Raw genomic sequence first — 23,725 nt, forward strand, 5'->3', positions numbered from 1 at the left:
AAATGCTCAACATCACTAATCATCAGGAAAATGCAAATCAAAACCACATGAGCTATCACCTCACACCTATTAGAATGTCTAAAATAAAAAACACAAGATACAAGTGTTGGTGAGGATGTAGAGAAGAAGGAACCCCCATGCACAGTTGGTGGGAATGCAAACTGGTACAGCCATTGTGGAAAACAGCATGGAAGTTCCTTAAAAACTTAACAATAGAATTGCCATATGATTCAGTAATTCCACTACTAGGCATTTACCCAAAGAATACAGAAACACTAATGTGAAAAGATATATGCACCCTTATGTTTATTGCAGCATTATTTACAACAGCCAAATTATGGATGCAACCTAAGTCCATTGATAGATAATTGGATAAAGAAGCCATGGTGTGTGGGTACACACACACACACACACACACAATGGAATGTTACTCAGCTATAAAAAAGAATGAAATTTTGCCAATGATGGATCTAGAGGGTTTAATGCTAAGTGAAATCAACCAGTCAGAGAAAGACAAATACCATATGATTTCAAACAAAGAGAAAAAGAGACCAAAAAAAGAGCCTCTTAACTATAGAGATCAAACAGATGGTTACCAGAGGGGAGGTTGGTTGGGGGAATGGGTGAAGTAGGTGATAGGGATTAAGAGTACACTTACCATGATGAGCACTGAGTAATATATAGAATTGTTGCATCACTATATTGTACGACTGACACTAATATAACACTGTATGTTAAGTATACTAGAATTTAAAAAATAGTGCTCAAGTGTTGGGAACATACATATTTATGATTGTTTTGTGGTTTTTTTTTTAAAGAATTTATTTATTTATTTATTTATTTATTTATTTATTTATTTATTTGACAGGGAGAGAGAGCAAGAGATCAGAGCCTGATGTGGGGCTCGATCCCAGGACCCTGAGCTGAAGGCAGATGCTTAACCAACTGAGCCACCCAGGAACCCCTGTTTTGTGTTCTTGATATATTGACCCCTTTAACGTTATATAATGACCTTCTCTGTCTCTTGTTAACATTTATGGCTTAAAGTCTATTTTGTCTGATATAGGTATAGCTACACATGCTTTCTTTTGGTTATTTGCTAGGAGTATCATCTTCTACCCCATCACTTTAAGCCTATTTGTGTCTTTATAGCTGAAATGAGTCTCCTAAAGGCAGCATATATTTGGGTGTTGTTTTTTCATCCATCCAGCCTCTCTCTGTTGATTGGTGAGTTCAATCCATTTACATTTAGAGTGATAACTAATATGTAAGGACTTACCACTACCATTTTATCTTTTGCTTTCTGGTTATTTTGTATCTCTGTTATTTCTTTCTCCTTGTGTTTCTACCTTTTAAAATTGGTGGTTTTCCATAATGGTTAGGTATGTTTCGCCTCTTTTTAAAAAAATTTTGTTAGTTAACATACAGTGCAATATTGGTTTCTGGAGTAGAATTCAATAATTCATCACTTACATACAACACCCAGTGCTCATCATAACAAGTGCGCTCCTTAATACCCATCATCCATCTAGCCCATCCTCCATCCACCTCCCTCCATCAACCCTCAGTTTGTTCTCTATAGTTAAAAGTCTCTTATGGCTTGTTTCCCTCTCTCCTTTTTTACTTTTCCCCTTCCCATATGTTCATCTGTTTTCTTTCTTAAATTCCACATATCAGTGAGATCATATGGTATTTGTCTTTATCTGACTGACTTACTTCGCTTAACATAATACACTCTAGCTCCATCCATGTTGTTGCAAATGGCAAGATTTCATTCTTTTGATGGCTGAGTAATATTCCAGTGTGTGTGTGTGTGTGTGTGTGTGTGTGTGTGTGTGTGTGACCTCTTTTATCCATTCATCAGTCGATGGACATTTGGGCTCGCTCCATAGTTTGGCAATTGTTGATAATGCTGCTTTAAACATCTGGGTGCATGTAACCCTTTGAATGTGTATTTTGGATCCTTTGGGTAAATACCTAGTAGTGCAGTTGCTGGATTGTAGGGTAGTTCTATTTTCAACTTTCTGAGGAACCTCCAAACTGTTCTCCAGAGTGGTTGAATCAGTTTGCATTTCTTCTGAGGCAAAGATAAAGAGCCTTGCTACTGGATCAAGGAATAGGCATTAATAGGCAATGAGTCTTTGATGTGTGCCAGGTTGTTGAGTTAATACTTTTAGACCATGGCCTCCCCTTTTGTGTACTTTCATTCAAAGAAAGGTTTATTATGATTTGGAAGATCAGCAAAGATGATTGTTGAAGAAATATTTTGAGATTACTGAAGGTGTTTTTGGTTTCTGTGTTTTGTGAGAATGGTTCCCAAGATGTTTGATTAAGTTAAATCATACAGAGGCCTATTTCAAAAGAGCTTGCTGTGTATACTCTACAACATCCAACTAATTCCAGAAATTATTTCGTTGTCCTTAGTGTTTGGCCTTGGATAATTCTGGGTAATTTGTAATCTCTCATTAGATTATGTCCTTCCACAACCAATATATCATGGCCTAGATCAAGTTTCGGCAAACAGTGGCTTGCTGTCCAAATCCAGCCACTGGCTATTTTTACACAGCCTGTGAGCTAGTAAAAGTGGCTTTTTACATCCCTACATGGTTGAAAAAATCGAAAGAAAAATACTACCATGAACTGTAATAATGATATAAAACTCAAATTTCTGGGTCAATAAATAAAATTTTATTGGTATATAGCCATGCTTATTCACTTACGGATTGTCTGTTGCTGTTTTTACAGCATAATAGAGTTGAGTAGTTGTGGCAGAGACTGTATGTCTTACAGAGTCAAAAATATTTAGTATCTGGCCCTTCACAGAGTAAGTTTGCTGAGCCCTGGATAATGAGTTGTTATTTTGTAGAACTATAATTTCTTTTTAGAAGCTCTATGAATATATAGTTGATCTTACAATTTCAAGATGCATTACTGTATATCCTTATGATCTTGGTTTAAGATTTGAGATAAGTAGGATGGGGGCTTCAGTAAATGTCTGAAGCATAACTTTCCAGGTAAATTGTTGATTGTTCCTTGGTGAGGGCAGTGAATATTGGCTATCTTCCTCAGCTAAAACATGAAAGAAAGACAGGGCCAAAGAGAATACATTTGGGTTAGGCAATACTAGAAAACGAGATATAACTCTTTGGTAAATAGCTTACAGATGTTAGATGAATTGGTATCCTTTACCATCACAGTTTTGGGTTGTTGTTTTTTTTTTAAACAGACATTTTGCTTGGACTAATGTGAGGGATACTTAATCCTTGTTGTATCAAAAGTCTGTTACAGTTGGCTTAGATCTTCCTTAACTTCAGCATTAAGAGGTTTTTAGGCAATGGTGTCAACAGAGTCAGTCTGAACCCTTACGGGTTTGACTCCCAATTATTCTATCTTTTCCCAGTGGTTCTGGTACCACGGCCAATTATTTGGTTGTTGTTTGACTCAAGTGTACTAATGTCCATAACCATAATTTGGTAATGTGTAGTAGAATTTTCTGCAACTCCTGAAAATATTTTGTCTGTGGTATATTTCTTTTGGTGGATCTTTTTTGCAGAGTAGATTCCTAATGATGCAATTTATAGGAAAGTGCCATGGAGAAGGAAGGAGTGTTCTTCTGACAAAAATAACAGTTACAGGTTGGGATGTTGAAAAGGGTTTAAGATTGTTAGAAACTCCCACTACTTCAGTGGTTTCAGTACTTTGAACGATCTGATTTTTCATGGTAGTAGAATTAATAGTAAAGGTAGTGGCACCTGTATCAACAGGAAGTTGTGTGGTTGTTCATCTATATTTACAGACAGTTCTCTTCAGAACTGTATGTTGAGTGGTAATGTTTCCCTTTAAGTGGCATTATTGGGCAGATTTTGGAAAATTGTTGTATTTCTTACCAATATGGTGCATTGGATGGTCCTACTTGTAATTTCTCTAAGCATAAGCATAGAGAACTGAGGACTCTTTAGTGTTGTTTTTATTTGAGGAACCAGGTGTTTCATGTGGAGAACCAGAAGTTTGTTTTCATTTCTAGCTTGTTACTTCCTAGGGCTTTTTTGAAAATGTTCAACCATATGTTGGAGATAGTCTAAACTGGCTGTGTCCCGTTCCAGTTTTTTTTTTTTTTTCTCACTAAGTCCCCTATTTTATATACCCCTCCCCCAGAAAAGGCTCAATGTACTTCTGCTGTTAGAACTATCCCATGGGGCGCCTGGGTGGCTCAGTTGGTTAAGCGACTGCCTTCGGCTCAGGTCATGATCCTGGAGTCCCGGGATCGAGTCCCACATCGGGCTCCCTGCTCGGCAGGGAGTCTGCTTCTCCCTCTGACCCTCCTCCCTCTCATGCTCTCTGTCTCTCATTCTCTCTGTCTCAAATAAATAAATAAAATCTTTAAAAACAAAAGAACTATCCCATAATATTATTTAAAGCTACCCCATAATACTATTTAAACCCCAAATACTGGAATCTAGTTTTAAATTCTCCTCTTGTTTAATTTATCCTTAAAGGAAAGGCTTTATAAATGTCCTTGTACAGTGCATTTCCTATTCTTTTTGCCCATTCAGGGACATTTTTAAAATTATGCACAGCTGAGTTATTTAAGTTCTGTCTTGGTCTTTCCCATTCTTTTAATAATTTTCCCCACATGAAGGTCTAATAATTAAGTGAATCAGTTGGTCTAGATTTGGTAGAATCTAACAATATATTAAATTTTGAAGCACATGTTCTCTTTTCCTGAGGATTAAGAAAACCCTTAATAATAGACCTCAGCTCAGATCTAGACCGTGGTTTAACTTGACTTCTATGGCCTGACTCCTGTTCTAGCATGAGGATACTGTACAAGATGATAATTTCTTTGCTGAGAAGAAGGAGGTCAGGGGAAGGGGAGGAAATAGGGTAAGAATGAGAACAAAGAAAGTTATGTAGGAAAAAGAGATTACTTGCCTCTTGAGAAAAGGACCCATGTCCTGTTTCCTTCTTAGAAGTAGCCTTTTATCACTGACTTCACCTACAAATGATCTAAAATGGGCAAATGATTATAAAAGTAGTCCTCTATTAAATTTAATATAGCTAATATACATATGGACTGATGTGTAAAATGAAATGCTGTGTATTGCAAAGAAAATATGACAGTTCCTGCCATAAGGGAGGTACAATCCAGTAGAGGCAGTAGGGAGTGAGGGAACTATTGTGAATTCTGCACTTTTCCATGTACTAGACATGCTTGTAGATGCTGTAAATTTTTATTGTATTTAATATTCAAAATAATCCTGAGAAATACATAGATTACTTCTCTCCTCCCCCATTTTATAGTTTGGGCAATGAAGACTCTGAGAATATAAATGGTTTTACCAAGGTTACACAGCAAGACACCTATGAAACCAGGACTTGAATCTGGTCTAAGACATAAACAAGTAGAAAGCAGAATGAAACATACAACTGAGGCATAAAAATGAGCCTTTGCAGTTTAATACCATCAAAGTCTCTTTAGTTCAGGAATATTTAAGGAAGGCTTCACGAAGGAGGTAACATTTAAGCTGGGCTTTGTAGGTTTAGGAAGGTGGAGGGGCGCCTGGGTGGCTCAGTCAGTTAAGCGTCTGCCTTTGGTTCAGGTCATGATCCCAGGGTCCTGGGATTGAGTCTCGAGTCTGACTCCCTGCTCAGTGGGGAGTCTGTTTCTCTCTCTCCCTCTGCCTCTTCCCTCTGCTTGTGCTTTCTCTCTCTCTCTCTCTCTCTCTCTCTCAAATAAATAAATCTTAAAAAAAAATAGATTTTAACAGGTGGATTCGTCAAGGAAAGCCAATGAGTGATAGAGCTGGGATTGAATCCAATTTAATCTGAAGCCAAAACCTATTTTCTTTCCATTGCATAAAACTAGAATAGTGAGAGCAAATGTGGGAAGCCAGTGTGACTTTTATAAAAAGAGATTTTATTACCTCAAGTTGTAGAAAAAAAGCTGAAAAGGAAGGTCAAGACAAAAATATGAAGGACCTTTGGTGCAAGCACATGTTCTACAGTGTAGAAGAAATCATTCCAAATGCCATAATTACCTATGAAGATTACATTTAATTTCTCTTCTTGGCAACTCTTATCTCAGGACCAGTATCTCAGAGGGTCTGGTGGGTTGAATGATAATGGAGCAAAAGGGAGGTAGGTCTGGGTGTGGGGCTATACAGCAGGAAAATTGGAAATTGCTTTTGATAGGAGCCAATGTATTCTTTGATGTATTTGTTTTTAGTCGAAACCATTTTACAAAATGAAACCCCTATCAAAGGCTGATCGTGAAAAAGCAGAAAATCAGACGATTCCAAAACTAACCGATTTATTGGAACTTGCACAGAAGGAAAGAAAATTTGTGATATTTGATCTTAATGCCCCTCCACAAAAACATCCTCTCAGAAACACATTTATTCGTCATGTAGTAAGCGTGATCCTTGACTCTAAAATTGAGCAACATCTGGTATGTCTACCTCATTATTTATGGTAGAGTTTGGGAGGTGGGTAGCATGTCCCAGGAGCATAGCAGTTGAACTTGACCTACCCTGTAGATCTTCCCTGAGATGCCCAAATAATTTTACTATCTGTAGAAATGGAGGTTATTACTTAGATAGCTACATATGGCAATCTAAGAATGACCCAGTTAAATTTTCCCCAGTGGGGGAAAACATGGCAGCTGTTTGCTACTCCAAACCAAATGAAGTAACAGCACTCTGTTAAAAAGGCATGAGTGTAATGATTATGTGATGTGATCTGCACCATCACTAGCATAGAACTATTAGAAGGGGCTTGGGAAACACTGAAGCTTTGAGGATTTGGCTTTAATTAATGATACAGAAGAAACAGCAGGTTCTTATTTGAGCAGAGATTTGTTCATGTTTTTCAGAAGCAATTCTCTGCGCTTGAGCTATCATTCCAAATCTCTTAAGTTCTCAGAATGTGGTAGAGTGCTCAGTGAAACAAATATGTGTTTTCTTGCAAACGGAACTATTTCCACAGATGAATCATTAAAGTATTCCCCATTGACAGGAAATGACCCCTTTCAAAGATGATTTTTAGTGTCATCAACCAGAAGAAATATGATTCCTACCTTTCATCCACACCTACCAACTCCTCATCCACTTTGGCTAGTGTGAAGCTATCTGAACACAATGGGCCTTTGACTCAGCATGTTAACTCTCAGTTCCAGAACAACCTTGCTGAATGGCCCCATTGTAAGAGTTCATTAGACGGTATTAAGCCAAGTTCACTTTCACCAAGAACTAGAATCTCTCTCCACTACCTATAGACTGTTACCAATGCTGGAATGAGGCTCCGTTTATTCTACCTGGGGCTCTTTGTACCTGGAGAGCTGATTATCCACTGAAAGACTTCCTTTTTCACCTTACAGATTTTTTGGTTGCCAAATTTCGATAGGCAGTATGTCAGAAACGCAGCTCCTGGTTTTCAGCAAGTGGGCCGGTTATTTTCCATTGAACATCTTACAAAAGAAAATATCAGTAGAATAAATGTTGACTACAAGAGGTTGTTCCACAATGGGTTGAGGTAAGAGTTTGACCACACTTCTCTTGGCAGGTATTGCCCTACTTGCATAAAATCTGCACTCCCACCAAGCTCCTTAGCTTCTCCTTCTCATCTCAGGATTACTTTGTATATCTCTTTTTGGAATCCCCTATTTTCCCCTCTTCCTCTTCCCACCCTATCTTCCTCCCTCCCTCTGCCAGCAAACATTTATCAAGTGTAGACTATGTCCCTTGAACATAGTCTTCAGCCCCTTCTCTTCATTTCCAATCTGTTATCATTCAACACGCTTTTTTTCATGCTTGGTGGTTTTGTTCTTATATAAGGTGATCATTGAACAGTCAGAAATCAGGAAATTGTTTATTTCCTCCTGCCATTATCAGATGGAATGCAGTACTTCATAAATAGCTTTGTGGTCCAGAAAGCCAGATTTATTATAAGGATAATTAAGAACATAACTAAATCATTTAAAAAAAAAACCTTAAAACAGCCAAGCATGAGAAGAAACTAAAATTATTAGCTACATTTATAAATATGTAATTAGTGACAGATTTTTCAAATTAAAAGCACCAGGGAATAAAATGGCAACTTTTCCAAACTTAACTATTATTAATCACTGCTTAATTTAATCCATATTTCCTTTCTCTTAGTTTTAAAAGTAAATTTTTTCAGATGATTTTAAATGCTTCAAAGACAGAGTTTTCCTTGGAGAGATATATATCCAAAATCTCCTTGGGCTTAATAAAAATTCCCACTAGATACCTTTCTGCATCTCAAGCCATGAACTAAGCTGTTGGATTTACTTCTGCTCCTGTTCTCACTTTTCCTGCCTCTCTGGCCATGTGGTGGTTGATCATGAAATACTGTCTTTTTTCTTTTAACAATGTTTTACTTCTATTTCCCAATCAGAAGATTTCTCTTTGCTTAACTGCTACTTCTATTTTGAGTGTATTTCTCTTTCCTTTTACTTTTTTCAAATAGAAAATAGCTCTATGATGGATGTCCCTCTCTCCTACTCATAATTTAGATCAATCTAGTAGTTGAAAAATAATTATAACAGCTTCCATTTATTGAACCTTTATTATGTGTCAAGTTCTATGGTTGTTAGACCACAGGCTCTTTTTCACATCATGGCCTACTCATCAGCTACACACACATGACCTTGGACAAATTTCTAATCGTCGGTTTTCTCATTTGTAAATTAAGAGTAGCAATAACCTGGGGGGAAAAAAGAATAGCAATAACATAGATGGACTGGTGAAAAGATTAGATGAGAATATTCTTCATATTTTGCACATGCAGAATGCTGGGCAAGTGTAAGTACACAATTAAGTGTTAGCTGCTGCTTTTATCATCACCATCCTTACATGCTATGCCCTGGAAATTATCACTATCCCTTTTACAAATGAGGAAACTTGCCTCTAAAGAGGAAAAGTTCAAACAGGCTAGGTAATTCACCAAAATTGATATACTTGGTCAGTAGGGGACCAAACTTAGATTTATTTTTTTTAAGATTTTGTTTATTTATTTGAGAAAGAGAGAGAGCGCACAAGCAGGAGGGAGGGGCAGAGGGAGAAGCAGGCTCCCCACTGAACAGGGAGCCCAATATGGGGCTCAATCCCAGGACCCTGGGATTATGACCTGAGCCGAAGGCAGCCACTTAACCGACTGAACCACCCAGGCTCCCCCAAACTGAGATTTAAATATAGGTCTGACAGAGTCCAGAATCCAAATTCTTTCATCGTAGGTCTTTAAAGTTATTTCTTGGCTACAGTTATATGGGCATAGTTTCAACTGGCATCAAATTTGAGAGGGATCGTATCCTGAGTCCTATTATAAAGTCAAGCAGTTTAATTTAGCTCAGCAAATATTTGCTGAGTAATAATATGTACAAGTGCACCTTGCTAGTTTTATGTGAAAAGTCAGAAGCAAGGCAACAGCCTTTTCCTTAAGGAAACCATGTATTCTAATAAGGACAATAAGGGTTTTTCTGTATAGCTATACTGCAAAGCTGACTGTGATAAATTCATGTGTTGTACATTATTCCAAGTCCTCCTCCTCAAGGACCACTACATTTTAAGAAATTAAGTAGTTGTACCTTAAGTTATTTGTATAATGTTTATGACCAGAATATTTGTAATTATGATCACATTTCCAATGCATTCTCTGTGATTATGCTCACTTCATAGTCTATCTGACCACTGTCACAAGATATTGTGACCCTGCCATTTTGACTGAGAATGCTTTAAATACATTATTTTAATCAAAATTATCTGAATATAGAGATGCCCTATGCTTTATTTCTGATGTGGGAATTTTTATAACTTAATTTTAGGGGTGCCAGGGTGGCTCAGTCGGTTAAGCATCTGCCTTTGGCTCAGGTCTGGCTCCCTGCTCAGCAGGGAGCCTGCTTCTCTCTCTGCCCTTCTCTCCTGCTCTGCTCTCTCTCCCTATCTCTCGCTCTCTCTCAAATAAATAAATAAAACCTTAAAAAAATAAATTCTAGTTAGTTAACATATAGGGTAATATTGGTTTCAGGAGTAAAACTTAGTGATTCATCACTTACATATAACACCTAGTGCTCATCACAAGTGTCCTCCTTAATACCTATCACCTATTTAGCTTATCCCCCACCCACCTCCCTCCATCAACCCTCAGTTTGTTCTCTATAATTAAAAGTCTATGATTTGCTTCCCTCTTTTTTTTCCCCCTTCCTCTATATTAATCTATTTTGTTTCTTAAATGGCACATATGGGTGAAATTTGGCAAATATGGAATTTGTCTTTCTCTAACTTATTTCACTTAGCATAATGCACTCTAGCTCCATCTGTATCATTGCAAATGGCAAAATTTCATTCTTTTTGATGGCTGAATAATATTCCACTGTGTGTGTGTGTGTGTGTGTGTGTACACACACCCCACATCTTCTTTATCCATTCATTAGTCAGTGGACATTTGGGCTGTCTCCATAGTTTTGCTATTTTTGGTAATGCTGCTATAAACATGAGGGTGCATGTACCCTTCTGAATCTGTATTTTTGTATCCTTTGGGTAAATACCTAGTAGTGCAATTGCTGGGTCATAGGGTAGTTCTATTTTTAACTTCTTGAGGAACCTCCATACTGTTTTCCAGGGTGGCTGCACCAGTTTTCATTCCCAGCAACAGTACAAAAGTTTCCCCTTTCTCCACATCCTCACCAACATCTGTTGTTTCCTGAGTTGTTAATTTTAGCCATTCTGACAGGTGTAAGATAGTATCTCACTGTGGTTTCGATTTGTATTTCCCTGATGCCGAGTGATGTTGAGCACTTTTCATGTGTCTTTTAGCCATCTGTGTACTTTTCTTTGGAAAAGTGTCTATTCATGTCTTCTGCCCATTTCTTAACTGGATTATTTATTTTTTGGGTGTTGAGTTTGATAAGTTCTTTTTAGGTTTTGGATACTAACCATTTATCAGATATGTCATTTGCCAGTACATTTTGATAGTAGAAATTTTTATTTTTCCTCTTTTCCTTGATCAGTCTTGCTAGGAGTTAGTGAATTTTATTAATCATTCCAAAACACCCAATTTTGGCTTTGTTATCCTTTTTCTATTGAACATTTGCTTTCCCATTTCACTGATTTCTGTTCTTTATTATTTTCTTCTTCTACTTAAAGTTTAATTTGCTCTTTATTTTTTTTATTTGTAGCATCTTTATGTTTGAGTTTTAGATATGACAATAGGAACATAAGCCTTCTTATGAACATAATATAAAGCTGGAATTAGATATAGAGTTTAAAATAGTAAGTATGTTAGTGAATAATTCCAAATGTAAAATACTCACCGGGGCAACTGGGTGGCTCAGTCGGTGAAACGTCCAACTCTTGATTTCAGCTCGGGTCATGATCTCAGGATCATAAGATTGAGCCCTGCATTGGGCTCCTTGCTCAGTGGGGAGTCTGCTTGAGATTCTCCCTCTCCCTCTGCCCTTCCCCTCACTTGTGCTTGCGCTTGCTTGCTCTCTCTCTAAAATAAATAAATCTTTAAAAAAATAAATAAATCTTTTTTAAAAACTAAAAATACATACTATATAATAATACTCTAATAAATGTATACTTAAGTTTTTTCAAATCTTAAAGTGTAGAATAGATAGTATATATCTGGCCTCATAATTTACTTTTCTCAAAACATTTTTTTATTGAAGTATAGTTGACACACAATGTTACTTTAGTTTCAGGTGTACAACATAGTGATTCCACAACTCTACACATTATGGTATGCTCACCACAAGTGTAGCTACCATCTGTCACCATATAAGGCTATTACAGTATCATTGGCTGTATTCCCTATGCTGTACCTTTTATCCCCATTTCATAACTGGAAGCCTGTATTTCCCACTCCCCTTTACCTATTTTGCCCAGGCCCCCCAACCCCATCCCCTCTGACAACCATCAGTTCTATTTATAGGTCTGTTATTGTGTTGGTTGGTTTCTTGGTTGGTTATTCATTTACTTTGTTTTTAAGATTCCACAGATAATTGAAATCATATGGTATTTGTCTTTCTCTAACTTACTTCACTTAGCATATTTTCTAAGTCCAGCTATATTGCACATAGCAAGATCTCATTCCTTTTTATGGCTGAGTAATATTTCACTGTATATAAATATACCACATCTTTATCCATTCATCTTTTCATGCTGCTTCCATCTTTTAGGCTGCTTCCATATCATGGCTATTGTAAATAAAGCTTCAATAAACATAGGGGTGCATATATTTTTTTGAAATAGTATTTGTTCTCCTTGGGTAAATATCCAGTAGTTGAATTATTGGGTCTTACAGTATTTCTATTTTTAATTTTTTGAGGAACCTCCATACAGTTTCCCACAGTGGCTGTACTAATTTATCCCACCAACTATGCACTGGAGTTCCTTTTTTTACACATCCTCACCATTCCTGTTACTTCTTGCCTTGTTGATACTAGCCATTCTGACAGGTGTAAGGTGATGTCTCATTGTGGTTTGATTTGCATTTCTCTGATGAAGAGTGAGATTGAGTATCTTTTCATGTGTCTCTTGGCCATCTGTGTCTTCTTTGGAAAAATATCTGTTCAGATCCTTTGCCAGTTTTTAAAATCAGATTATTTTTTAATGTTGAGTTATATATTTATATGTTTTTTATATTAACCCCTTATTGGATATATCATTTGTAAATATCTTCTCCCATTCACTTGGTTGCCTTTTTATTTTATTAATAGTTTCCTTTGCTATACAAAAGCTCTTCATTTCGATGCAGTCCCAGTAGTTTATTTTTGTTTTTGTTTTTCTTCCCCTATGCCTAGAGACGTATCTAGAAAAATGTTTCTAGGCCTAATGCCTATGTTTTCTTCTAAGAGTTTTATGGTTTCAGGTCTCATATTTAGATTTTTAATTCATTTTGAGTTTATTTTTGTGAATGGTATAAGAAAGCAGCTCACTTTAATTCTTTTACATGTAGCTGTCCACTTTTCCTAGAACCATTTATTGAAGTGATTGTCTTTTCCCAATCATATATTCTTGCCTCCTTTGTCCTTGATTAATTGACTGGATGTGTGTGTGAGTTTATTTCTAGGCTCTCTGTTCTTTTGATCTGTGTGTCTGTGTTTTGCCCATACCATACTGTTTTGATTATTACAGCTTTGTAGTATATCTTGAAATCTAGGACTGTGATACCTCCAGTTTTGTTGTTCTTACTTAAGATTGCTTTGGCTATTTGGGGTGTCTTGGGGTCTCATACAAATTTTAGGAATATTCTAGTTCTGTTGAAAGTGTTCTTGGTATTTTGATAGGGATAATTTGAATTTATAGATTACTTTGGGTAGTATGGACATTCTAGCAATATTAATTCTTTCAATCCATAAGCATGGACTTCTTTCCATTTCTTTGTGTCATCTTCAATTTCTTTCATTAATTGTTTTGTAGTTTTCAGAGTACAGGTTTTTCACCTCCTTGGTTAAATCTATTCCTAGGATTTTATTCTTTTTGGTGTAATTGTAAATGGGATTGTTTTCTTAATTTCTCTCTATGAGGCTTCATTATTAGTGTATAGAAACACAACAGATTTCTGTGTATTAAATTTGTATCCTGCAACTTGACTGAATTAATTTATCATTTCTAATAGTTTTGTGGTGGACTCCTTAGGGTTTTCTATATATAGTATCATGTCATTTGCAAATTATGACAGTTTTACTTCTTCCTTATGAATTTTAATGACTTTTATTCCCTTTTCTTATCTGATTACTGCAGCTAGGATGTCCAGTACTATGTTGAATAAAAGTGGTGAGAGTAGACATCTTGCCTTGTTCCTGATCTTAGAGGAAAAGCTCTCAGTTTTTCCCCATTGAGTATGATGTTAGCTCTGGGTTTTTCATATATGGCCTTTATAATATTGCAGTATGTTCTCTCTAACCACACTTTGTTGAAAGTTTTTATCACGAACAGATGTATTTTTCAGATGCTTTTCCTGCATCTTTTGAGATGATCATATGGTTTTTATCCTTCCTCTTGTTAATGGGATATATCTCATTGGTTGATTTGCTAATATTGAACCACACTTGTGTAATTATAATAAATCCCACTTCATTGTGGTGGTTAATTTTTTCATTGTATTGTTGAATTTGGTTTGCTAATATTTTGTTGAGGATTTTTGCATCTATGTTCATCAAAGATATTGGCCTGTAGTTCTTTTTTATTGTAGTGTCCTTATCAGGTTTTGGTATCAGGGTATTCCTAGCCTCATAGAATGAATTTGGAAGTATTCCTTCTTCTTATATTTTTTTGGAAAAATTTGGGAAGAATATATATTAACACTTGTTTAAATATTTGGTAGACTTCACCCATGAAGCCATCTGGTTCTATACTTTTGTTTGGAAGTTTTTTGATTACTGATTAAATTTCATTACTAGTGATTGGTGTGTTCAGATTTTCTATTTCTTCCTGATTCAGTTTGGAAAATTGTATGTTTCTTGAAATTTATCCATTTCTTCTAGGTTGTCTCATTTGTTGACATATAATTATTTATATTCTTTTGTAATTCTTTGTATTTCTGTGGTGTTCATTGTTATTTCTCCTCCTTGATTTCTGAATTTGAGTCATCTGTCTTTTTTTCTTGATGAGTCTGGCTAAAGATTTATTAATTTTGTTTATTTTTTCAAAGAAACAACTCTTGGTGTCACTGAATTTTTTTGTTCTTTTTTTTTTTTTAAGTCTATTTATTTCCACTCTAATCTTTATTATTTCTACTTGTTTTGGGTTTTGTTTGTTGTTCTTTTTCTAGCTCTTTTAGATGTAAGATTAGGTTGTGTATTTGAGGTTTTTCTGGTTTCTTGAGCTAGGCTTTATCACTATAAACTTCCTTTTTGAACTGCTTGTGCTTTGTCCCAAAGATTTTGGATTATTGTGCTTTCATTTTCATTTGTGTTTATGTAAATTTTATTTCCTCTTTGATTTCTTCATTGATCCAGTGGTTATTTAGTAGCATGTTGTTTAGCCTCCATATGTTTGTGGTTTTCCAATTTTTTTTCTTATAATTGATTTCTAGTTTCATGCTGTTGTGGTTGGAAAAGATACTTGATATAATTTCAGTCTTCCTGAATTGATTGATACTTGTTTAGTGGCCTAACATGTGATCTGTCCTGGAGAATGTTCCTTGTGCAGTTGAAAAGAATATGTATTCTGCTGTTTGTGGATGGAATGTTCTGTGTGTATCTGTTAGGTCTAGTGTATCATTCAAAGCCAGTGTTCCTTTGCTGATTTTCTGTGCGGGTGATCTATCTATTGATTTCAAGAGGAGTATTGAAGTCCCCTATTACAATTGTATTACTGTTGATTTCTCCCTTTATAACTGTTAATATTTGCTTTATATATATATAGGTGCTCCATTCTTGGGTGCATATATATTTATAATTGTTATATCCTCTTGTTGAATTAATTTCTTTATCATCATGTAGTGCAGTTCTTTGTCTCTTTTTATAGTCTGTGTTTTAAAGTCCATTTTGTCTGATATAAGTATTGCCACCCTGGCCTTTTTAATTTTTTTTTTTTTGCTTCCATTTGCATGGAATACGTTTTCCATCCATTCACTTTCAGTCTGTATTTGTTTTCAGGCCTAAAGTGAGTCTCTTGTAGGCAGCATAAGATTGGTCTTGTTTTTTTTTTTTTTTTCTTTAGCCATTCTGTCACTTTATGTATTTTGATTGGAGTGTTTAGTCCATTTACATTTAAAGTAATTAATAATATATATATGGAGTTATTGCCATCTTATTATTTGTTTTATGGTTACTTTTGTAGTTTTTCTCTGTTCCTTTATTCTTCTGTTGCTCTCTTCCCTGTGCTTTGATGGCTTTCTTTTGTGGTATGCTTGGATTCTTTTCTCTAATTTTTGTGTATCTATTACAGGTTTTTGATTTTTGGTTACTGTTGAGTTTATATATAGCATCTTAAGTGTATAGCAGTCTATGTTAAGTTTATGGTCACTTAAGTTTGAACACATTCTAAAAGCACTAATTTTTACTTCCCCTCCCCATTTTATGCATATGATGTCATATTTTACATCTTTTTATTTTGTGTATCCTTTGATATACAAAATTTTTTATAGATATTATTTTTTTATAGATATGATTAGGGGGTTTTTTGGTGAGAGAGAGAGAGTGAGAGAATGAGCATGAGTGGGAGGGAGGGGCATAAGGAGAAGTAGACTCCCCGCTGAGCAGGGAGCCAGACGCAGGGCTAGGTCCCAGGACCCTGGGATCATGACTTGAGCCGAAGGCAGACGCTTAACCAACTGAGCCACCCAGGCACCTCTAAATATGATTATTTACATATTTAGTTTTTTACATAATAGTTTTACTACTCTTGTGATTTAACCTTTATACTTGCTTTATAAGTGATTAATCTATTACCTTTAATTTGTGGTTGCTTTTACCTGTGAATTTTTTCCCTTTCATAATTTTCTTCTAATTTTAGCCTTTTCTTTTCACTTAAAGAATTCTCCTTAACCTTTCTTATAATTCTGAGTTAGTGGTGATGAACTTTTGTATATCTGAGAAACACATCGTCTCTCCTTCTCTGTCATTATTTTTTGCCATTTTGCCTTTTTTTTTTTTAAGTAGGCTCCATGCCCAACGTGGGCCTTGAACGAACAACCCTGAGATTCAGAGTCACATGCTCTACCAACTGAGCCAGCCAGGCACCCTGCCATTTTACTTTATATGTTTTGGTGTGGACCTCCTTGGATTTATCTTTTTAAGGCTCTCTGTGCTTCTGGACCTGGGTATCTGTTTCCTTCCCCAGATTAGGGAAGTCTTCAGTTATCCTTTTTTAAAATAATTTTTCTTCTCCTTTCTCTTTTTCTTTTCCTTCTGGGATTCCTCTAATGTGATGTTATTACACTTGATGTCACTGTGTTCCCTTAACTTAGTTTTATTTTTTTATTCTTTTTTCTTTTTGCTGTTCAGCTTGGTTGATTTCCATGACCTTATCTTCCAGATTGCTGATCCATTCTTTGGCATCCTTTAATCTGCTGTTGATTCCCTCTAGTATATTTTTTATTTTGGTTATTGGATTCTTTGGCTCTGACTGGTTATTTTCTATATTTTCTGTCTTTTTGTCGAAGTTCTCACTGAGTTCCTCCACTCTTCTCTCAAGTTTACTGAGTATCTTTGTGCATATTATTTGGAATTCTTTATCAGGATATTGCTTATCTCTGTTTCATTTAGCTCTTTTACTGTGATTTTGTCTTGTTATTTCATATGGGACATGTTCCTCTGTCTTTTCATTTTGTCTAGCTCTGTGTGTTTGTTTCTATGTATTAGCTTGAGCAGTTATGTCTACTGGTCTTGAAAGTAGTGGCCTTTTGTAGAAGAGGTCCTGTGCTGCCTTATGGCACAATCCCCTCTGGTTACCAGAACCAGGTGCTCTAGGAGTGTCCCCTGTGTGGGCTGCCTGCACTCTCCTGTTGTAGCTGAGCTGTGATTGCCTTCAGCCCAGATGGCTGCAATGACCTACTTTGCCTGGTGTGAATGCACTAGGCAGGGTTTGGCCCCCATGTTGTTGAGAGGCCTGCCTGCAGCAGCCACTGGCTTGTTGGTGGATTGGGCCAGCAGTCATTCTAGCTGTCTGCAGTTAGCCTCTCCTGCCACAGCTGTAGGCACACTAAAGGGCAGTGCTTGCTCCCTGTGCAACCAGCTAAGAGCAAGAACTGTGGGCACACTGGTGTGTGGGTTGTTTTTCCACTTCCTAGGGCAGGAGTCACTTTGGAGTGACACTGGTCCAGCTGGGGCAGACTTCAGGGTGTGATGGGGCAGGAGCCACTTTGGAGGGACCCTTGCCTCTGTGTTGGATGGGGTGGGTCTGCAGGGAAACACCAGGACAGGACATGTGGTGCTAGCAAGGCAGATGGAGAGTGTTAGCACTGGCTTCTGCAAGTATCTGGCTATCTGGGCTGGGAGAGTGGGAGACAAATGCTGCCTGCTAGCACTTTTGTTCCCTGAGAAATTTCCTGCAGATTTTTGCTCCCGCCCATACATGTTCTAAGATTGGTCAATACATCTCCTTTGCATATACCCTAGGCACTTTTCAAACTGCTGCTTTTGTTCTATTTCTCAGCCTAGTTATTTAGTATGCTGGTTCTTTATGTGCAGAGACTCAGTTTCCTGTCACCCCCAGCTCTCCCAGAATTAAGTCTCCTGAATTTTTAAAGCTCACAGAGTTAAACCCTGCTGATAATTAAAGCTCTTGGAGTTAAGCCCTGCCCATTTTCAAAGCAGGCCCATTTGCAGTGCAAATCCTCCCGCCAGGGATGCCTGGTGTGGAGTCTGATCCTCTTGCTTCTCTGTGATTGTGATATACTCCTATTTGTGGTTAGTCCCACCAAGAATTTGGTTCTGAGCAAAGTCTCTGCCCCCCTACCATTTTCGATGTGGCCTTCTCTCTATGATTAGCTATGGAGGATCTGTTCTGCCAGTCTTCAGGTAGTTTTCAGAGTTAGTCACATAGATGTTGCTGTTACGTTTGTATGTCCCTAGGACAAGGTGAGTTCAAGATCTTCCTACTCTGCCATCTTTCCAAAACAAGTAGTAATTCTACTTTTAATTTTTGAAAGTATTGTCATACTGTTTTCCATAGCAGCTGTACCAGCATGGCACAAAGGTTCCAATTTTTCCATATCCTCCATATCATTGTTTTCTGGGTTTTTTTGATGTAGCCATCCTAATGGGTTGGTATTAGTTCTTTAAATGTTTGGTGGAATCCACCAGTGAAATCATTGGGTCTAGGACTTTCTTTGTTGGGATATTTTTGGTTAAGGATTCAACCTCCTTAGTCATTATAAATCTATTCACATCTTCTAATTCTTGATGATTCAGTCTTGGTAGGTTCTGTGTTTTTAGGAATTTGTCCATTTCATCTAGGTTATCAAATTTGTTGGGGTACAGCTGTTCATAGTACTCTCTTATAATTCTTTTTATTTCTGTAAAATGGGTAGTAATGTCCTTTCATTTCTGATTTCAGTATTTGAATCTCTTCTCTTTTTTTCTTATTAGTCCATCTAGCTAAAGGTTTATTACTTTTGTTGATTTTATTCAAGGAGCTAACTTTTGGTTTCATTGATTTTTCCCTATAGGTTTTCTTTTCTCTAATTGATGCTGTAGTCTTTTTTATTTTCTTCCTTTTGCTATGTTGGGTCAATTTGTTCTTTTTCTAGGTCCTTGAGATATAAAGATAGGTTGTTGATTTGAGATTTTTCTTATTTTTTTAAAGAATTTATTTATTTATTTGAGAGAGAGATAGCAAGAGAGAGCACAAGTGAGGAGGAGAGGGAAAAGCAGGCTCCTTGCTGAGCAGGGAGCCCCAATTCAGGGCTCAATCCCAGGACTCTGGGATCTTGACCTGACCTGAAGGCAGACGCTTAACTGACTGAACCACCCAGGCACCCCGATAATTATCTTTTAAAATCTATTGAGACTTAATCTGTGGCCGAACACATGGTCTATCCTGTAAAATGCACTTGAGAATAATGTGAATGCTGTTATTGTTAAGTATTCTGTATATGTCTGTTAGATATAATTAGTTTCTTGTGTTAAGTCATCTGTTTCCTTACTTTCCTTTAATCTGGTTGTTCTATCCATTATTGATAGTAGGGTATTGAAGTGTCCAACTATTATTGTACATCTGTCTGTTTCTCCCTTCCATTCCATCAGGTTTTGCTTTACACATTTTCCTGGTCTGTAATTAGGTACATAAATGTTTATAATTGTTATATTTTCTTGCCATATTGAACCTTTTATTAATAGATAGTGTCTTTCTTTGCCTCTTTTTTTTTTTAAAGATTTTATTTATTTATTTGACAGAGAGAGACAGTGAGAGAGGGAACACAAGCAGGGGGAGTGGGAGAGGGAGAAGCAGGCTTCCCATGAGCAGGGAGCCCGACGCAGGGCTGGATCCCAGGACCCCAGGATCAGGACCTGAGCAGAAGGCGGACGCTTAACTGACTGAGCCACCCAGGCGCTCCTCTTTCTTTGCCTCTTGTTACCTTTTTTGATATAAAGCCTATTTGTCTGGTATCAGTATAGCCACCTCTGCTGATTTGTGTTACAATTTGCACAGAATATCTTTTTTTAATTCTTCATTTGTAATCTGTGTCTTTGGATCTAAAACAAATTTCTTGAAGAGAGCATAGAGTTGGGTCATATGTTTTAATTTATTCTGCCAATGTCTGTTGTAGTGTTTAATCCATTAACATTTAAAATAACTACTGAGAAGGAGGAACTTTGGTCACTTTGTTACTTTTGTCATGTCTGTAAATATTTGTTATTTTGTTTCTGTCATCTCTTACTGTTATTTCTATGTGCCTTTATATCTTTTATGTCCCTTATTTCCTGTAATACTATTTTATGTATGTATGTTTAATTTTTTTGTAGTGAAATGTTTAAATCTTTTATTTCTTTTTGTGTCTATTCTATACCTATTTTCTTTGTGGTCACCATGGGAATTACATTTAACATCCTAAATTTATTAACACTCTGATTTGAACTTATACCAGCTTAATTTCAGTAACACACGAAAACTCTGCTCCTGTACAGCTTCATTCTTACCTCTTCTGGTTGTTGATAATTACGTCTTTGTAGATGGTGTGCTCCAAAACACAAGCTAGTAATTCTTTCAGGCGCACTAGTCTCTTAAATTACATAGGAAATGTAGGTATGTGTGGAGTCACAAACCAAAATTACAAGGGTACGATCTTTTAGACTAATTGCTTTTTCTTTAGATGCATTAGTCTCTTAAATTATGTAGAAAACAAACAGTACAGTTACAAACCGTCGTTATAATACTACTAGGTTTTACATTGGCCCATATATTTACTTTTATTGAGATCTTTCTCCATACAGCTTTAAATTACTGTCTAGTACCCACCCCATCCTTTCACCTTGTAGGATTCCCTTGAGCTTTTCTTGCAGGGCAGGTCTAGTGGCCACAGACTCCCTCAGTTTATCTGGGAATGCCTTCATTTCCCCCCTCACTTTTCAAGGACAGGGGTTTTTTTGCAATAGGAGTCTGGTTTATAGTTGTTTTTCTTTTAACACTTGGAATATGTGGGCCCATTGCTTTCTGGCCTCCAAAGTTTCTGATGAGAAATCTGGGGATAACTTCATTGAGGATTCCTTGTCTGTGACAAGCTTTTGACTTGGTGTTTTCAAGATTCTTTCTTTGTCTTTGTCTTTTGAAAGTTTGGTTATAGTGTGTCTCAGTGTGGGTCTCTGAGTTTGTCTTACTTGGAGTTCTTTAAATATTATAAATACTAGTCCTTTGTTGGAACTGTGGTTTACAAATATTTTGTCCCAGTCTATGGCTAGTCTGTAGGATCCTCTTAACAGGGTCAGAAGAGCAGAATTTTTTAAATTTTGATGAGGCCTAGCCTATCAGTTTTCTCTTTTATGGGTCATATTTTTCTTCAAGTCTAAGAGCTCTTTGTCTAACCCTCAGATCTCAAAGATTTTCTTTTGTAGTTTTTTTCCCCGAAAGTGAGTTTTACATATTTTATATATTTTATGTAGTTTTATATATTTAAGTCTGTAATCTATCTTGAACTAATTTTTATATAAAGTGTGTGGTGTGTCTCAAGGTTTATGTTTTTGTTTTTATTTTGCCTATACCTGTCCAATTGCTCTGCTATCATTTGTTGGAAAAACTGTCCTTATTCCATTGAATTCCTTCTGCACCTTTGTAAAAAAAAATCATTCGGGTATATTTGTGTGGGTTTGTTTCTGGGTTCGAAATTATTTTCCATTGATCTGTGTGCTTATCCCTTCTCTAATAATACACTGTCTTGATTACTGTAGCTATATAATAAGCCTTAAAACTGGGTAGAGTGACTCCCTCTCACTTTATTCTCCCTTTTCAAGATTGTTTTATTTTGGGGTTGTGTCTTTCCATATAATTTTATTTTATTTTATTTTAAAAATTTCATTTGTTTATTTGAGAGAGAGAGCGTAAGTGAAAGAGAGCCAGATGTGGGACTTGATCCCAAGACTCTGGGATCATGACCTGATCCGAAGGCAGACACTTAACCGACTCAGCCACCCAGGCACCCCTCCATATAATTTTAGAATCAATTGACCTAATTATACAAAACACCTTGAGATTTCGATAGGAATTGCATTAAGCCTGTGGATCAATTTAAGAATTAACATCTTTATAGCATTGAGTCTTCCAGTCTATGAACACATATGTCTGTCTGTTTTTTAAATATTCCTGTACTTGTTGAGTTTATACCACAGTATTTTATTTTCTTTGTTAATTGTTAATGATACTCTGTTTTTGGTATTTTAGTTTCTATATATTCATTATTAATATATGTAAATGTGATTGATTTTTGTGTATTGGTTTTAAAAGTTTAAAAAGTAGCTTTTTTAAAAAAATATTTATTTATTTGACAGAGAGAGAGAAATAGCGAGAGCAGGAACACAGGCAGGGGGAGGGGCAGAGGGAGAAGCAGTCATCCCACTGAGCAGGGAGCCCAATGTGGGGCTTGATCCCAGGACCCTGGGATCATGACCTGAGGCAAAGGCAGATGCTTAATGACTGAGCCACCCAGACACCCCTAAAAAGTAGCTTTTTATTACTATTTCCTTATTTCTATTTTTTCTATGTATCTGTAGGTGATTTGTAGAACTGTCTTAGAGACAATTCTAACAGATTGGATAATTAATTGCAAACATTCATGCAGAGGCAGTATTATTATTTATAGTTTATAGTTTATACATTGAACCTAAGAATTTGCCAGGTTAGTATATTGACAGAGCTGAGATTCAAACCCAAGCTTGTACAGAGCTATTTACTATCTCAGGTTAAAAAAAAAATTTTGAAGGCATTTACATGGTATATTATTTAAGAAATTTAACTCCTAAAAATGATAGCTTGACTAGACTTGCTAGGTGTTTCAGTACTTATTTTCTCTATGGAGAATGCACAAGTATCTGCTGACATGTTGTGCATTGGGAAACGTTTGGTTTCATTGTCTCTACTCAATGCTTATAAAAAATTTTTTATATTTGAGGGGCGCCTGGGTGGCTCAGTTGGTTGAGTGACTGCCTTCGGCTCGGGTCATGATCCTGGAGTCCCGGGATCGAGTCCCGCATCGGGCTCCCTGCTCGGCAGGGAGTCTGCTTCTCCCTCTGACCCTCCCCCCTCTCATGTGCTCTCTCTCTCATTCTCTCTCTCAAATAAATAAATAAAATCTTTAAAAAAAAATTTTTTTTATATTTGAAATTTAAATATTCACCAGATTGGTATTCATTTATTCATTCCTTCATTTACCATTTATGTAGGTAGGTATTATGCTAGGTACTGGATATACAAAGATGAATAATACATAGTCTCTACTTTTAATTTGATTATAGTCAAGTACAGAAGACTAATAGGAAAGCAGATAAATATAGTAGAGGGTGGTAAGTTCTCTGATGAAAGTATAGTTGCTACACAGTAGTGTGCTGGAGCTGGTTCATGCCAGCACATGGGAGTCAATTATTAAATATTCAGAAACTTTGCAAATCTGTTTTACCAGCGGTAGCTTAAAATTGGCTACGGTAGGATTATTTACACCATGGAAATCGGCAAATGCTACAAATAGTGCTTTCTCTTTTTTCCTACTTTCTTTCTTTTTTCCCATCAGGACATCCAGTTTACTAACATTCCATGTTGGTACAGGA

General features: G+C 36.5%; 1 protein-coding gene across 1 annotated transcript in view; it reads left to right on the top strand.

Moving 5' to 3' along the window:
* GDPD4 (glycerophosphodiester phosphodiesterase domain containing 4) overlaps nucleotides 1-23,725 on the top strand; it is a 107,999-nt gene that overhangs the window by 60,928 nt on the left and 23,346 nt on the right. The window contains exons 10-11 of the mRNA XM_064575849.1: nucleotides 6,227-6,448; nucleotides 7,376-7,530. Of these exons, the coding sequence (XP_064431919.1) occupies nucleotides 6,227-6,448; nucleotides 7,376-7,530 (377 nt within the window). The remainder of the gene's footprint in view (nucleotides 1-6,226; nucleotides 6,449-7,375; nucleotides 7,531-23,725) is intronic.

This window comes from Mirounga angustirostris, unplaced genomic scaffold (genome assembly GCF_029215605.1).
Source record: "Mirounga angustirostris isolate CCGP_5_RB_7025 unplaced genomic scaffold, mMirAng1.0.hap1 SCAF_13, whole genome shotgun sequence".
In the NCBI taxonomy this organism is placed as follows: Eukaryota; Metazoa; Chordata; class Mammalia; order Carnivora; family Phocidae; genus Mirounga; species Mirounga angustirostris.